This window comes from Hirundo rustica, chromosome 2 (assembly GCF_015227805.2).
Source record: "Hirundo rustica isolate bHirRus1 chromosome 2, bHirRus1.pri.v3, whole genome shotgun sequence".
Taxonomy (NCBI): Eukaryota; Metazoa; Chordata; class Aves; order Passeriformes; family Hirundinidae; genus Hirundo; species Hirundo rustica.
Window position 1 is genome coordinate 35,220,982 of NC_053451.1, and position 18,129 is coordinate 35,239,110.

The 18,129-nt window shown below is 42.9% G+C and overlaps 1 protein-coding gene across 2 annotated transcripts; it reads right to left on the bottom strand.

The window, feature by feature from the left end:
- Positions 1–6,829: 6,829 nt before the first annotated feature.
- On the bottom strand, positions 6,830–18,084 carry DDIAS (DNA damage induced apoptosis suppressor). 2 transcript variants are annotated; one of them, XM_040057031.2, is made up of 6 exons: positions 17,996–18,084; positions 17,770–17,893; positions 15,730–15,858; positions 14,809–14,970; positions 13,596–13,713; positions 6,830–11,824 (listed from the first exon to the last, which is right to left on the bottom strand). In XM_040057031.2, the coding sequence occupies exons 3-6, from the start codon at positions 15,840–15,842 to the stop codon at positions 9,368–9,370; spliced, it is 2,850 nt and encodes a 949-aa protein (XP_039912965.1). In that variant the 5' UTR covers positions 15,843–15,858; positions 17,770–17,893; positions 17,996–18,084; the 3' UTR covers positions 6,830–9,367. The 2 variants fall into 2 exon arrangements, with proteins under 2 accessions (XP_039912965.1, XP_039912966.1); XM_040057032.2 differs by having other exon boundaries at positions 11,222–11,457.
- Positions 18,085–18,129: the final 45 nt, after the last annotated feature.

Sequence of the window (18,129 nt, forward strand, 5' to 3'; positions counted from 1 at the left end):
TACAGCTGTACTTTCATTGTAGCACTGAGGGCTTACCTTCTTTTCTACAGTGTGTTCCAAGGCTGAAGCCTTCCCAATTGGAAGAGGAACTTTATCAACTGCAGAATCTTGAAAAATAAAAAATCCCAATTGTGTGATAATCACCTCTCCAACTAAAAACCTTACTGGATTTTTGAGGGAACTGTCAGTAAAAGCCCAAAACCTATGCAGAATTGATATAATGGAGCCAAATTTGACTGGGAATGTTCTCTATTATGATGAAAGCCAAGCTTTTAGTGTGGTTACTGGATTTGAATGTGTTTGGAGGGTGATATATTCACAGCCATGGAGTAATCTTATTTCTGGCTGAATGTTAATTTTGGTAGTAGTCCTGTAAGGAGACCCTTTTGTGACGGTTTTAGCACAATGATTATGTCCAAGCAGAAGCCAATGCTTGATGATCAACAGATGTTTGCTTAATCTAGCAAGCCTGTTTGCAGAGATTAATAGAAGAATCTCTGAAAACTGGATGGTCTAAACTCTGATTTCCAGTGAGAGCCACTGATTCAGTCAGGCTGATCTTGAGTAAACCACCAAACATTCAGTGCTTCAGATCACTGGGTGTGAAGTACTTGCTGTGAAGTTTTGCTTTGGGTGTTGACACTGAGAATTTGCTGAGACAAGCCATGAGTCCCTTCTGTCCATATTTGTGTTCCCCTTTGAAGTGCTAGGGGACAAAAAACCCAAATAAAAAAAACTCCTTCAGGTCAAAGAAATAGGATGGGAAAAGTGAAATTATGAGCTCTGTAAAGAAAAGGGCTGCTGGGTGCCTCTTCCTACCTCAGACCCTGAAGTCTTGGTTTGGCCTCCAGGTAAGCTGTTTGAGCACGCAGTCAGATACGTGTTTGTGCTGAATGCTAAATGGCTCTGTGATAGTTATTCAATGAAAACCGCACATGACAAATTGTCAGGCAAGATACTTTGTTCTTTGCTGTAGAACACACAAACAGCCCTTAGGATCTCTCAGCCTGCTGGTGCAGTTTGTGTTTTTTTTGGAGAGGGCTGTATTGGTAACAGTTGGCTTCTGCTAGTCTAGGTTTAGCCGTTAATGGCTATCAAATTCCTTCAGCTTCAGTAATAACAGCAGTAGACCGGGGCTGACACAGGAGACAGTGATTTGAAAAGAGGGAAAGTCGAAGTTAGTGATGCAGAAGCACGGTGGGTGCACGCACGTGGGACAACAGGCTTTCCAGAGCTTTTGCTGACAAGGGATGCAATTAGTTAGAGCCAAATCCACTGGGTTTTGCCTTGTTTGTTATCCCTAAGGACTGCTGTTTGTTCAGCTGCTTTTCCACTTGTCTTCTCTTTCCAGTATGAAGGACTGCCTGTAAATCAGGTTGAAATGTTGAGCTGGCATGATTCCTGCAGTCAGAGACTGAATTCAGTTGGAAAATAGGTAAAATTCTCCAGCGCTTGAAACAGGCTGAACAAACACACAGAATATACTTCCCCTTGGGAACCTGTGGTGCCCTCGGGGTCAGATATGGCTGGAGACACTATCAGAGACACCCTCTCCTGGCTGTGGGGCAGAATGAATGCTACAGCCATTTCTGCAATGGAAAGATGAGTCTCTGGAGTAGAAAATGCAAGTAAAGAGATGGTTCCACATGCTCAGGATTTTCTCCATCCCATCCTCTTTTAAAATTGTATCCATGGATTAGATTTTGATTACTCTGGGCTTTCTTAAAGATTTGCTTTGAAATTTAGTCTGAAATTCTAAATTCTTTCAGTGTCAAAGCGCCCAATATACTTATGTGATTGGCTCCTACCAACCCTACCAACAAAGTCCTTTTTTGCATTAATTCAGTTAGTAAAAGGTGTTTCTAGAGGATACCTTGTGAAATCCCAGTGAGCAAGTATGGCAGCTGTCCTTTTTTCCATGTTTCTGTACATAAGGGCTCACCAGAAAAAACCCTGGAGCCAAAGGAAATAACTCTAATCAATTCTAGTAGTGAAAACCATGCTAAATCAAAATCTTTTATTCTCTTTCTATAAACTTTGTTATCTCAATAAATTTGGGGGTTGACATCAGCCATTTTCCTTGGATCAGTTCTATCCTCTTGTTGCTGTGGGTAATAATTGCTGTAGCTGCTGTTCAAGGATGATCATTTTGAAGGACAGTCTTGTCTTATGATGATGAATGGTGAGGAAACAACAGCTTGATCTCTAAGCAAGTAGAGCATCCTAAGCAGAGCAGCCTCAACTGGAACTGGCGATGTCTTTGAAATGCAATCATCCACTTGAGCTGTAGCTAAATGAACCATAAATGTTACTGATCTCACATCTGCCTCAGTTTAGGATTTGTCTTGGCTGGGAAGGCACACGGCAGGGTGAGTGGTGATGCTGCCCATGATGCAGGGCTCCCAAAGCAGCACGCTGCCTTGCTCTTACTTACCCCTCTCATCACCACCTCGCTCACCTGACCCAATGTTGCCTTTGCTGTACTGAGCCATATCCATCTGGGATGGATCAGCAGCTGTCCTCACTCACAGATGCCATCACAACCTTTCCCCTCATGTGAACGAGCTGTAACTTGAACCCAGCAGTAAAAACTGTGCCATGTGAGTCAGAGGTGTGTGTTTCTTTTGAGTGGGAGCCACAAAGCCAGAGAAAAACATCATCTCTAAACCTTGCTCCTTCAAATACAGTCAATGGCATAACTGGGGGAAGAAAACCCAGACAGAGCAGAAAATGAGATGGCAATGAGTTAATTTAAGCTGTAAGTGTTGTCAGTGAAAAATTAGACTGGTTTTAAGTCAATAGCTCATCTTATCTATCTGGATGAACAGGAGCTGGGTTTACAATACTCAGAGATTGTCTCTGTTTTCACATTAATAACTTGCAATTAGGACTTAGTGGATGTGACCGCATTTTTTAACAGGCTATCCTTGTCCAGTAAGCTCAGAAGATAATTGTAGCTCTGGTTAGTGCTACAATATTACTCAAAAACAGATGCCAGTTTTACATTTGTACCTTTGCTTTTTCCACTTCTGTTTATCTTGGGTTAACATTCTCAAGGACATGCACACTTGTTGAGTACACAATGGTGGTGCCCCTGGTGAGCATTTTCTGAATGCCTGGTCCTCAGGCAAAAAATGACATGGCCTGAACCTGTGTCAGTCATGATTTGAGCTGTGCATGGTTCCCTGGGGGCAGAGGGGATGTTAAAAGTATTCTTATGCTTTCATGGGCATCAGTCAAGGGCTCTGGAGTGTCTGGTGTCACACGAATGCAAACCTCGGCACTTTTCAAAGCTTGATTCCTCTAATACCTCTCATCAATGAATCTGCTCTTCTCTAATTACTGCTCATGCCTCAAGCACTGTGGAGGGATGATCTGATTGCATGAACCACTGGATCTGACTCCTGCTTTAGTTAGAAAGAAGAGCATCAGAGGCTCATTTTCTGTGCCACCTCGAGCTTCTTACTATGAACATAAAGTTAATAATTCAACGAGCCCCTTCCAGCCAGGACACCCTGTAAGGAATACTTCCCTTCTTACAGGACCAATAAAAGAGATTCAGACATTAAGAATTTATGGGAGTTTGGTGCAGATGGGTTGCTCTAGTGAGTAGGTGGGTGCTGCTCTCCATCCAGTGGGACTTGGGGCCGTGTGGAGGAGGAGCCTTCACTGCTGTGAATGTTTTCGAGGGCTGGGGTTGCATCACTGGCACGAAGCTTTAGTAAAAGCAGTGTCCTGCAGTGTCCCCAGCAGCCGAGTCTTTACAGAAGGGCAAGCACAGGAGAGGGAATGCCACTTTTACATTTTAGTAGAGGGGGAATGAAATATTTGTTCTAAGGTGGGGAGAGCTGCTATGATTTCAGGCACTGCCATTGTCTCAGCTCTTGCAGACTCTTGGGAAGAAGGGGTTACCACTCACCCCCACACAGAGCCAGCACTGATGGGGGAAAAACTCACTTCTGAAGCCAACATTTTAGTGGAGAAAAGGCCCTCTAATGAGAGTGTGGAGCAAGCCCAGCACTTGTTACTATGCTGATTGGGAGTGACAAGTATATCTCTGGATATTAGGGAAGTAGATTTAAATATGCCATAGTTTTTAGCATAATAAGATGCACTGCAGATATGTCACATCCATTTTATTCTCCACAGCTGTTTACAAAAGGGAAAAAAACCAACCCAAAACCCTGAGATTGGAGCAGCTGCAGTCACTCAGCTGTCAATATGGGACAAGGCTCTTTCTGCTCTTTTATTTCCACTTCACTCTGTTCTGCTGCACATATTTGGCTGTTCTGTGAATTTGCAGATCATGAGATTTTTTTCAAACTGCTTTTGATCTATACAGAAAGACTCACCCAGTTCTCATTTGAATTCATTTATACTTTGAGTAGGCATTTTAATTTTATGTTTACTGGCTTGTTTCCCTTTGTAATGTTATCTAACTGACAAGTTTGTCGTGCTCTGCATTACCTTTAGACTTTTGAATCTAAAACATTTCCTCTTTCCTGAAAGCTATGCTAATTTTTAGAGATGCTACAAAGGCTTCTTCATTTCCTCAGGAGAAAACCTGAATTACCCTCAGCTTTGATTACTATCAAATCAACATGGAAGCACGTAATTTCTTTTACAGCTTGAACAAAGTATATTTTATACCATCAACTGTAGTTTGAATTGCAGTTTAAAAATCTGCTTAAGCACTAACAGCAGCATTTTGTTTGTGATTTCCATGCCAGAGAAGTCACATTATTAAAGGAATTTTCTGTGTTGGAGTTTTTTCCCACAAAGCTCTACTGTCTTTTCCCCAACAATTGTGAATTTAGCACAATGTACAGAATTTTAGCAAGAACCCTGATTCCTAAACGTTTGGCCAGAAGGATGAGGAAAGGATGTGGGTTTTGTTGATCAAGCACAACCATTTCAGTGGAAAAATGCACTACAACTGGTCAGACAATTGATCTCCTTGGTGGGGTAGTGCTGTCTTTGGGGAGGGCATAGGTGTTAGCAAATCACCAAACTGTGAATCAGTCACTGTCAGAAGCATTTGGCTTGTCTCTTCTTGAAGTTCTTGTGGTCAAGTGTGGTACAGCGGGCTTGAGAAAGGAGGGTGTTTTGGATGACCAGGATGATGAATGTATGATGCTTCATGTTTATTTGTAATGCCCTTTTTATACTTAGAAATGGCTTACATGTGTATCTGTATGTAAATAAATGTTTAATCCTTTCCATTTGGTGTTTAAAGTGATTGATTTGTTTGCTTTTTGATTTGGACTGCAAAGCAAAGTTGCCTTAAATACGAGGCATTCAATTGACATAGTAAACAAATGGCTACTGAGGACTTTCTGCTTGGGCTGGGAACACCGAGGTTCTTGCAGCACTGAGACCTCACAAGAAGAGCAGATGTAGAGCTGCTGCTCATGGGAGCGAGGTTCCTTTGAACTGCAAGAGAAAAATAATATGCAAAGTAGGAGAAATTGTAGAGGTTTGAAATGCCAAAGAAATGCCGGCATCAGGCACTAGAGGGTGGCCTTTGACAGAGGCACCATCTACTCACTGACCTTGCAAACCAGTGGCAAGTAAAATTCTTGTCCTAGCAAGTTGCTGGATTTGTGTAGGATAAATGCTGGATGATGGCTGGATGCTTTGTCTTTTATTCTTTAACCCAGACACTTTTTTTTTTTTTTTTTTTTTTTTTTTTTTTTTTTTTTTTTTTTTTTAAATGCCATTCCTTCTGTTCAGCCTTCAACTTGCTGTTTTCATTCTCATTGAATTCCACTGGAGTTCCCCAATGACCTGCCTTCCTCAAGGCCTAGAATCCTTTTGGACAAGATCTCCTATTCTAAGCCTTTTGTCTTTTGGTAAATACATAAAGTTTGTGCTCTGGCTCCTTCTGGGGATCAGGTTACCTCCCCTGTGCTCTGCCCCGCATCAAAGATGACTCCTGCTAACGCTTATGTTGAGAAACTGAGCTGTGAAGCCTGAAGACACCATTTGTCTTTTATTGCCTCTTCCACTGACCTTGAAGCTCCTTTCTTGGAAAATATCTGACATGAGGGCTGGGCCATCTGCTCTTCCTTCCCCAGGAAGCTGGCAATTGGAGTCAGTGAGAGAACAGCGAGGTATTTGGATAGGGAAACATCCCTGTGCGCTTCTAGGTAGGAACAAGGTAAAGGGAGGGGAAGGAAACATCCTTCAGATGCTCAGACCTCTTGGGAAGTGAATATTTTCTGAAAGGAAGGTGGGCTGGAGTGTGTTGCTTTTGGGGGTGAAGGCTGGAGAAAACAGACCAAGCTCTTCCTGGGGAAAGGTAAGGGGTAGGTGAAGAGTGGCAGCTCTTCCTTCCGAGGAGCATGTAATCACAGGGATGTGCAACCTTCTTCTTGTTCAGCAGGTGCAGCAGCGAGGGTAGAGCCTGTGCCAGGCTTTGCAGAGGGTGAAAGGAACATGAGCACACAAAGGCACCCTGCAAAAAGGGAACGAACTCCCCAGGGGAAGAAATGCAAGGCTGACTGACCACAGGAGCAAAAGCGAGAGCTTTTTCTGCCCCTCTTCCATCCTCTCATGCTCAGTCTCCCTACTGAGCATGTGGGGAGCTCTGCCCAGATGTTGTCTTGCTGACAGGGGCCTGTCACACAATAACTTTTTGCTCCCACTCTGTGTGCAGTCCTCTTGCACAAAGCACAGGAGATCTGAGTGCCCTGCTTTAATTTCAATGGTATGGCACAGACAGTCCTGCCTAATTTAAAATCTAGTCTTGATTTATGGATTTCTATGCATAGGGAATCAATCACAAACCCAGTATGCATTTTCAGGAGTTTTATTACCCTCGGAATTAAACATGCTGAGCTTTAGTCTTTTTGCACAAGCTTATAATTATAATCACATCAGCCTGCACCAAAGCTATCACTTACCGTTGTATGTGAATGAATTGTCTGCTGAAAAATATCACTCATGCTGGACCAAACATTCCATGTCAAGATGCTGTCATGTATATGATGTAGAAGCTCTGGCAGTGTTTCATAGCTAGCTTCATCGAGTCTCTGGTGTCTCACTTGGATCAGTTCTAACCCATGGTGATAGAGAGGGATCTGTCCAGTTCATCACCAGGGAATGCTTAAAGAGCCAATGATAACTGCAGTACCCTATTATCTGCTGTAGCAGAAAAAACTGGTTTCAAGTATTACGATGTCTTAACACCTTTTCTGTATTGCTTTCCCTATGCTGAATGATTTGGGTATGAGTAATGCTTTCACTTCATTTCTTCTACATAAGCCCTACATGCAGATATATAATTTCCAAACAGGCAATCTTTCTTACTCTTTTCCCACTTGCCCCAATAAAATCCCCAAGTAGGATTTTATTTGCAAATAAATCTTTTCAATAGGCACAGTGCTTGGTAAATGCAGGCACGAGTCCAGGACTTTTCACTTGGCCTCATCCTGGAGCCCTGCCCTACCCTGATTGAAGCAGCCCTGGTGTGGTTTTGGTGTGCTGATTTGCTGGGCTAAAGCTCAGCTGGACAGCTCAGCAGCAGCTTGCAAAGCCCTCCTGTCCCTCTGGCTGTGCCAGGAAGCCCTGCACAGGGAGCTCTGTGTCCCTTACAGCAGAGCCCTGCCATGTCCTGCAGCAGGGCTGTCACTGGCACCGCCCTTAGCAAGCAGCTCCATTCACAGGTTGCCTTGTCACAGAACCACAGAATGGTCTCGGGTTGGAAGGGACTTCAAAGATCTTTAAGACTGTTCCAATCCCCCTGCCATGGGCAGGGACACCTTCCACCAGACCAGGCTACTCAGAGCCTCATCCACCCTGGACTTGAACGCTTCCAGGGACGGAGCATCCACATCCAGAGCTTCTCTGGGCAACTTGTGCCAGTGCCTGACCACCCTCACTGTGAAGAATTTTTTTCTGTGTATCTAACCTAAATTTCCTCGCTCTGTTTAAAAATATCATCAGCTTATCAATTAAACATTGTTAAAAATTGTGATGTCTAATTCTGCCCTTTTTCAGTCTCCCTCTTTGCTGTAACAAGATGTTCCTTTTTCTTCTGTTTATGTCTAGAGTTCAGGGACAGCAGGGCTCTAGGCTTGAACCTGTCAGAAGGAATCTTGTGCCTCTTTCCACTGCCATCTGCTGTTGCAGGATCCTTAAACACCAAACCTTTTGCTTGATTATCTTGCTGGGGACAGCAAGAGAGATAAGGTCTTTCAGCGATCTCCAGAGCTGTACTCCATGTCCTTTCAATGTCAGGCAAGTCTTTGAACCTGTGCCTAGATTTCAACTGTAAATAAGGAGAAAAAAATAATAACCAAGCCAACCAGTGCTTACTGGCAAAAGCTTCTTTGTAGAAGGAATTTACCTGTGCAGACCTGCTGCATAACCACGTGTTAACTTTCTTCTTGGGTCTGCCTACAGCCTCAGCACATCTGCACCCTTGGCAGGAGAGGCTGTACCTCATTTATACACTGCTCAGCCACAGAAGAAGCTTGTTTCATTCCAAATAGCCTTCTCCCTCCCACCCCTCAGAGGGAAAAGCATTTGATTAAAAGGTGCAGAACTTAGGCTAGAGACTGAAAAACTGAAAAAGTTTACCAGTATGTTCTGTGATGGTGGTCCACATTAAAAATCATGGATAAGGAACAAGGTAGTGAGAGTAAATGTCCTTATTCATGAAAAACTCTTCTGAACAAAGAGGGAGGCTTAAGTGGGTGCTGTAGAAATTACAAGCTTACAAGCAGCAGATCCAAGATTTCTCTGTTCAATGATCCTAAATGCAACTGCTCTAGATTGGGGATATGGAAGACCTTAAAGCAGGGAGATGAAAGACACCGTCAGGAATCTGCCAGTAGCAGTCTTTAACTTGAAAAAGCCCATAGGAAAACTGGGAGCTGCTATCAAGCTCTCAGGATGGCCCCCTTCACCCAGCTCAAAGCTGTCACAGGATCCCAAATGGGCTCAGATCCAAGGCACCATCAAATCTTCAATGAAAACTTGGCCCTTCTCCTGAGAGGGTCACCAGTCATGAATCTGGAGTGGATATGGATTCCAGTGCTGCTCTTGTGATGTAAAGACAACAGTGAACATATAAAAATACTTCACCTACTTGTACACTATGAAGTGAGATCTATTCATTACTCACACATTTACAAAAGTGTTTATTGCACATCCTAATTAATTTTCAAGAAAATACAAATTTTAATTTCCCTCATCACTGTGGTACAAAAGTCTGAAAATAAACCCACCTCCTCTTTGCAAGACATATGCCAACAGGTGTATAAACAATTTAAGTTTTAAATAGCTCTTTTCTTCCACTGGATCCTTTCCAAAAGTTTAAAAAAATTAATTAAAAAGAACACAGCATAGAAATGTATCTTTCTTAGCATTTTGGCTTATTGGAAAAAGGGGTCCGTGCTTGGAAGAACAGCTCAGGAGACCAGACAGTTGGCCCTTCCAACACAACCCCTGAGTAATTTCCACTTGAGAGGTGATTCTCACCTTCTGAAGGGGAACAAGTTTTCAGGACTGGATCATTTAAAAATGAGGTCTTGGTGACACTTGCAGATAAAGGAGTTGTTAGAATCCTGGCTCTACCCCCAGGGCTTATTCTCTCATTTTGGATGAGATTTTCACCATTTTCACTGTTCTTTCTGCTTTCGGAAATAGGGTTCCTGCCAGCGTGCCCACAGGTGGATTGCAACTCAGCAGCCCAGGTAACTGTTTTTAAACTTAAAGATGCAGTTGGTTTCAGCCCTTTTTTTGAAGATGGAGGGATGCACTCCTCCAAGCTGGCAGGCAGCTGGCTGTTAAGGAACTGCTGGGAAGCAGAGCTACCACTTCCCTTTTCTTCCCTGTTCCCTGGTCTCCCACGTTTCACTAACTTGCTGGTAAGCTGCTGCAGCAGAGTGTTCTGAAAGGAAGACCTGGATCGCTTGCATTTGGAATGGATTTTAGTGGGATTTTTAGGGGTGAAGACGGTGATACAAGAGCTTCTTTCCTCAATAGGCCACAGCTTCTGCAGAGGCTTTGTCATGGGAGTTGACTGTGAATAAGGAACAAAGTCCTGAGCGCAAACTGAACTGCACTCTGAATCACAAAAAGAGTAAGTTACAGGTGTACTGTGCTTGCTAAAAGCACGAGGGGACCTGTGTAGGGATGAATTGTCACAAGGAACACCTCCAGGAGAAAGCACCGATTCAGTTGTGACCTTCTCGGTCAAAGTATCTTCCTGTATGAAAGAATTACATGATTTATTTAAGAATTCCACAGGTTTTGCCACCTCTCTTAAACTTGCATCAAAGAGATCAGCAGAAGCATTGTAGCTGCCTTCAGGAAAGGTGTTCCACTGCAGCTCTTTCCTAATAACACTTCTGAAGGTATTATCTGACAGTTCTGTCAATGGTTTTAATTCTCTTTTATATATCCTTCTTGCATTGTTGGGAGTTGGTGGATCAGAGACCTGGGCCCCTGTGAGTGTAAGATCTGCTTTTTGGCTTGGTGTAGAACAGTTTTCTTTATTTTCACAAGCAGTTAAACAGCTTTCACATGCAGAATGCACACAGGTGGCTGTCTTGCTCTTCTTTGAACAGGAGGCTTCTCCATGCAGCCTAATGACAGACCAAGATGCTTCTTTGGACTGCACACATCTGCTCTGAGAAACGAAAGGCTCTGGCGTAACTGGCGAGGATGTTCCACTTTCCTTGAGGGTTGAAGATAAATCCCTAGGGGAAGACTCATATTGTGAGACATCACTCAGAGGGTTTGCACTTGACTGAAGACAAGCAAACACTGTGTTCTCCCAACTATCGTTCTCTGCTGATGGCAAGAGCCTCCCTGAGACACTGGCTGCAGGCAAATCACCTACAGCTTGCCTGGAATATGATTTGTTAAGATTCACACCCAACTTGCTACTTTTAAGATGGACATGTTTGCCTGCATCAAGGCTGGGCGATCTTCCAACACTCCTGCCATCCTCGATTCTGGCTAACAATTCATTTAGGCTTTCTGAGAATGGGAGCTCTTCCCAAAGCATAGAGTCCATCTGAGACACTCCAGCTACATTTATGTGATTCAGACCTGAGGCATCTCTCTTGCAAACAAGTGAGTTGGGGGATTTTTCCAGGTAACAATAATTTCTACTATTAGTTTTTGGGTAATTGTTTTTTACCTCAAATTCCAAGGGACATTGTAATAACTTGGAACCGTTTCCATGTGAACATTCAGTGTTTGAAGAGGAAACTCTCTCCAGTTTATCAGTTGCAGAGAAACCGTCAGTCCGTCTAAGCTGTGAACTCAATTCATTATCCTTCTCTTTATCACCTTCCCTCACAGGAGAGATCAGAAACTGTGAGTCCCAAAGAGTTTGATTGTTGAAGCTCACACTGCCCAATTCTGCAGAGACAGGCCTCTCCTCTTGTTCATGCCATTCACTTGCCAGCTTTCCCACTTCCAGAGTGGGAAAGTCTTCTGCTGTTACCCAAGCAACAGATGAAGTCAGACTGAAGGATTGCTGCCAGCACCCTAAAAAACTTTCCCTGCCACTAGACTGAACAAAACAGGAGTTCCTGCTCAGGCTAGACAAGCTGCTGAGCTCACTGAGAGGTTCATCTATGGCAGTGGATGAGGCATCAGGTAAATATGAGCTGTTGTTACAGCTCCTGAATTTTGCCGACTGCAGGAGATGATCTAAGTAGCTGATAACAGTAAAGCCAGTAACAGCAGCATTTGGTGGGAAGATCTGGCACGCTACAAGGCTTTTTGTACTTCTATTAGTTCGGGAACACTTCTGCAAGATGCTGCTGGCAGCAGAATGTCCTCTATCTTCCCTTGCAAAACCCTGCGTGGGGAAAAGAAAACAAAAAACCCCAACAAACTTAGAGAAAAAAAAATACTAACACAGGTCTTTCAGGTCAGGCGTAAATTTAGGTCTTGCTTTTTTAAGGATCTGCAGGGAAGAGAATACAAAACAGTCCTGTCACACAAGGCAGTCCCTGGGAAAAAAACCCTGGCAAGGGCTGTAAAGAGCATCACAGTGAGAGGTTCTTTGCTTGTTGCAATTACAGAGTTTTGGAGCTGGAAAAACAACCAAGAACTCTGAGAAAGGACTTGACAGAAAATTTCTTCCTCCCTTTAGGGCACTGGATGCTTCCGGGCTTCCTCTAGTGCAGTTCAGAGTGAATGGCTGGCAGCCCAGGGCCAGTGCTCTGCTTTTATCCAGGAGGCACTGGGCAGCACTTGAATCAAAGCACTCTGGTACCAGATACTTGACTTGGCAGCTCAGCTGCCAAAAGGCAGCATGGCACTTTCTGTGCACTGCATCCATGAAAGGAAATAAGCTACAACCTTTATCTGCTCAGATGTTTTTAGAGAGCAGCGTTTCAAAGGAGCTTCAACTGCAATTCCTCATAAAACCTGCTTCTCTCTACACAGAAATTACAGGTGAAAAATGACATTAAACAGAGAGGGAATTAGCTCGTCTTTTAAGATGTGGATAAACCCCTTCTCATCTATCCCTCAAGATGTGGCAAAGCCAGAGAGGCCAAAAAGCAGATAGAGTTATATCCAACAAGCCTCCTCCTCCCTTAGTCTGTGCAAGGTTTGAGGCTGAAGGCTGTTAGCCAAGGGCAACACCCTGCTAGGTAAGTCTTTAAAAAGTATGTTATGCTGATTCTGAGTATTATCTGGGATGGTACAACTGTATACACAGCTGAACATGACTATACAGAAATGTCTACAGCCAAGCAGTCTTTGAATGCGTGTTCAGTCCTTGTGTGTGCAGGAACAGCCACAAGGCTGGTGATATCTAGGATTAGTTATATTTGTCAAGGCATCAGGCCCACAGACCTGGTCAAGGGTTCCAGGTAAAGTTAATCCATTAAGGCCTGCAACTTCCATTACTTAAGATGCTTACATCAGGAGAAATCTCAGTTCAGATACAAACCTCACTGCACCTGTGGGAGAGGCAAAACACCTGCCAGGTAGGATTTAGTTCACAGATTTGATAGTATGAATGACTCACATAAGCACCACTTGAAGAGAACCTTGAAGAATGTTTCTATAGAAATATTGCTAAGAACTAATATTTCAAAGTGAGTTAAACATGTAAAGGAGCCACCAATGCAGATGTTGAGCAGCTGTATTTTAAAAACATTTTGAAAATGCTCTTAAATCCAGAAATATTAAAATGTTACAAGGGGATGTGCTTCTCCTTACATTTCCAACTGGAAAGGAGACTGTGCAGCATGGGAAAGGTAGGGCAGTGCTTGGAAAGAGAGTCTGTTTCTTGCTCCAACCATACATGGTTTTTTTACAGACTCCAAGCTGTTACTGATATGCACAGGAGCTGGCATTGCTCAGGCTCTCCGAAAAGCACCCTGACAAGCTGTTAAGCTGACTACTGCCATTCAAGATGATTTTTGGATGTGACTCATTAAAAAAAAAAAAAACACAGGAGTCTTGGGGAAAAGAAGCAGAACCATTCTCATGTTCTAGCCATACATTTTCTCAAATTCCCAGAAGATGTTGTACATGAAGCTTTGCTAACTCAGTCTATACCCCTAACTGGCTACAGAAACTCACTAAAGGCCATAATGTGGATTAAAAGTTACCTTCACTCCAAATATAAACCTTTTCCCAATGAAACAGGCTTCCACTGCATGAACTAATGCTCTTGTAGATGACTCTGTGTTTGTTTCTCCCGACAGCTGACTGAAGTCTTGAACATACCTATAATAAAAACATACAGAAGTGTTGGACCAACAGAGGAAGAAGCCTTACACAGCATTGCAGCTGTAGTAAAGTGCTAACGAGGACACATGTTCAGGAAAAGATTCTGTGCTAGCTTCAACAAAACTTACAATGAAAACAGGAAAACCATGAACCTATCAATTCAATTCCTTAGTTCTCCTAACTTGTTAGTGAGATAAAGTAAACAAAACAACCGCTCTGAGCAGGTTTAATACACACACACAACTTTCAGGCATTCCCTGCGTGGTTGTGATTTCTCTGCTAACACAGTGACTGTACTACGCCGTCAACATGCTGCTATTCCTTACACATCATTCCTGTCCAGCTCTCACAGCACAGCAGTATCCATATAAGACATGGAAATAACTGCTTTTCACAGCTGACAGCGGTACAGCAGTGTAGGGCAGAATGCCTGTCACCAGCATGTTTTAATGCTGCTAATATGGCATTACAAACAAGTCATCTTTGAGCCGGGGATAACACAAGGCATTGGAAAATAACAGACTAGAGAAAAAAGCAGGGAATCTATCTGAATATCCCATCCTGGCAGTTTCACATTTCAGAAAATCTGAAGCCTACAATGTGAGTGGTCAGGCTCTGAGCACTAACAGACTTTCTCAGAAATCTCTTCTTCCTCCAGGAAAATGTGGTCATATTGCCAAATAGTCACAAGCTGCATTCAAACTGTTCTAAAAGAAAACCCAGAGGCTCCATCTGGAAAAGCCAACTTATACTTAAGCAAAGGAAATTCAATCATCTCAAAAAAAGGAGAAAGGACAAGACGAAGAAGCCAAACCAGCTGAGCAGTGAGGCTCACGTAACAAGTAGTAGCTGCCTTCAATAGACAAGTGGAGGATTTCTTCTACTGCATGGAAGTAATCCATCCCAAAACATCAACATTTCAGGAAGAAACAAACTTCAGCACTTTCTCAAGGTGATAGGTACCAAGGAAATGCTGTAAGGGAACACTTCGGCAGTTACTTCCCATTCATCTTCCCACCATCTAGGCTCATTGCAGTTTTTTTAGGCTGAACAAATAGCAGCAGCTATATGGTCACACAACACACTCCTTACCTCTGCAGATTTTCTGCGGTGACCCCAAAGAATGGATCTAAGCAACTTCCAAAAACAGTGATGTCAAACAAATCATAGGTGTCAGCAACCTTTAGGGACAACCTGTATCTGTAGCTTGCATCTTTAGCTTCACCTGTGCAGCCACATTTTAGACAGTGGAACCTGACAAAAGACAGCAAAAGGGTAAAAAAGATTGAATACATGAACTTCTGTTAGTCACTACTGGAGTAAGAATTTATCTGCAGCTGTAAGAATTACTACTATAATGTATCAAATATTCCATTAAAAACACTAGGATTTTTTTTCTTATTCTTTACTCCTTGAGGGAATAATCTTACCAAAGGCTCAGAGCAAGATGTGTGTATTACGACAGAATAACTCTGGCTTCTTTTACTGATTTATTAACTACTAGCCCATTGTGAAATTGAAGGGACAGTGGGCTTTAAGAGACTGTTGGGGTGCAATTTTGCATTCTCTGTGCTCATTTTTTTAAAATTTCATTCTGGTTTAGGATTTCTTTTCTTGCAGCTTGAGTATAAATACCTAGGTTTAAAAAAATAATCAGGAAACAGCAGTGTTATCTTGTACTTCAGCATTTGAAACAACAGATATCCTTGTTTTACAAAGTCAGCTCCTTCCATTTAGTGCTGACATTCATTGATTTACTGTTCTACTGCGTGTCAGAGATTTCACCCACCACTGCAATTAAAAAAGAAAGCTCATCCATTTCTGGACATGCACTCAATGAAGAGTGATACAGGACTAGCAGGTGTGCTACACATGTAGAATGAGATTAAAAAAAAATAAAATCAAGATTTGATCTGGAGGGGCTGGATTTTCACCACTTTTGGTTTAGTGTTCAGCTGACAGAGATCCCCAAGTTAATGGAAATCAGTAAATGACCCCCAAAACAGGACGTACCTCCTGGAATCCAGTATCAGCCTGGAAAAGCAGTTTTGACAGGCAGGATAGATGAAGCAGGAATTCTGGATGGAAATCACAGAGGCAGCCAGGAGTCCCTGCACACTATTCATGTGCTCACAGCACCACCTGAAAGGAGTAAGTCGAAATGGTTCAAAGAGTTCTCTCGAGATGTTAATATTAACTGCCTTCAGATGGGTTATTTTAACATTTTGAACAGCAGTCTTCAGGAAATTATGATCTCTGTTTGAAAATAGACATTCTATTAATTAACTCTTAAAATAAAAGAAAAAGGGTAAGGTTATGTAATATGAAGGAACTGTTAATGGCATTTACACACCACTGCACACAGATCACACAAATTCTCATTTGCATTTAGGGATCTTTATTAGAATTATCCTTGGGCACAGCACTGCAGAAAATTGCTTTCTAATTATTTTCCTTAATTTAGAGTGAAGTCAACATGGGATTAAAAACTGAAATGATCCTGCACTTGTAACTCTGCAAATGCTTCAACACCAATAACTTGGAAAGAATGCTCAGAAAATCTTGAAAAAGGCTCACAACAGCAACTGTATTTGCTCCTATATCACACTTTTTGAGCTAAAGAGGAAGCCCCTGGCCAACAGAGGTTGTAGAGATTTGACAGATAAATGATGAACTAAACATTTAAATAATTAGGAATGAATTTATTTTATTCAGTATTACTTTCCCGCAGATTTATTTTGGCTTTGTTAAGTTATACTGCCCCAAACATCAAGTTTTAGGAAACTTTCCCTATTTTAGACAGACAACTTTTCTCTCAGCAAATGTTAGAAACATGTAGACAACAATCAGAATCCTGGAATGGTTGGAAAGGACCTGAAACATCACCAATTCCAGCCCCAGTGCCATGGGCAGGGACACCTTCCACTAGACCAAGTCACCTGGAGCCTCATCCGACAACTCAAATTGCAGAGCTCCAACTTCAATGACGAAAATGTTCTCTACGGCTGAACCAAATGACTCCTTAAAGGTCCACATTTGTAAAACCTCTTTTATCACAGCCATAGCTAAACTGAAATCTCTGATATAAACTGCAGGATAGGAAGTGAATTCCACATCTTCATGCCAAAACTCTCTCTGAGAGGCAAAAGACCAAAAAGATAGAGGAGACTCAAGTAAGGCTTTTAGAGGTTAAAAAATTTCTATTATCAACAATGATGTTATGTTCACATTTTGCCACCAGAAAGTTAAACTCACACCCTTTGCCTTTTGGGACACCTTTCTCAGCATCCTGGCAAAACCAAGATCTATTACATTGAGCCCTAGAAAAATGTGAGTGACTAAGCTCATTACTCTGAGTAGTTCAGATGAACAAAAAAAGAATCTCAATATTCCCTACATCTGGAAAACAAAGGGAGGGAAAGGGAAAAGCTGTAATAGGGGGCCAAACAAAATGAGAAAAAAACACCTCTTCAGAACACACATATTAAAGTATACTGAATGGCGCATGCCTTCAACTCTTACCAAAAGGGAACTATTTTGTTTTAGTTACAAAGATGTTGTCTTAGTACAAAATAACAGTAAAAAGTATATGGAAAACACATCAATATATAGGAAAGGAGTAATAAAGTTAAGTCTGATTATTTTTACTGCCCAAAAAGGTGGACTTGGAGAAACAAGCACGTGCTTCATTCCCACCTGTTCTCAACTCAGAATTCTAGAAACAAAGTTTACATAGTTTTTGTTGTCTGCTCCTTTAAAAGACATTAAAAAACACACAACAAGAACAAAAACAAAACCCAAAACCAAAAAGAACCCAGACGCATACCCCAGAAGGTAGAGAACATTGCAAGTATTAAATTGAAATACGGGAGATAAAGCACAGCGTCTAAGTGCTCACACAGGTTCTGTCAAGAGCAAACAGACTCAAGATGTCCACCTCTATTTCCCTTCAGAAGAAATACAGAATTCACTACCTAGACGCAGACTGAAAGAGGTCAGCACGAATGTATCGGTTTTACTTGAACTTTTTGTAATAAACCAAACAACCCAAACCTCTGCACCCGGCCGGGGAATCACACAGCCCTCCAGCTGCCAGCCGCGCTCGCTGCCTTTCAGCGGCCCGGCTCCCAGCGCGGTTCCTGGTGCCCTCTGGTGATCCCGCTGCCTCGCTGTCTCCCTAAGGAAAACCAAAGCACGAGTCGTTAACACACCTCACTCCCGTTTGCACCCCTGAGCCTCCCCGAGGCCGACAGCGAGCGGCCGGGCCGGCACGACTCACCCGGGCGTGGGCTGCGTTCGGTGCCGCCGGGCCGGGCCGGGCCGAGCAGAGCCGGGGGAGCAGCGGGGGCTCGGCGGGCAGGGTACTCCCGCAGCCTGAGGGCAGAGCGGAAGGGCGGAAGTGCGGCTGCTGAG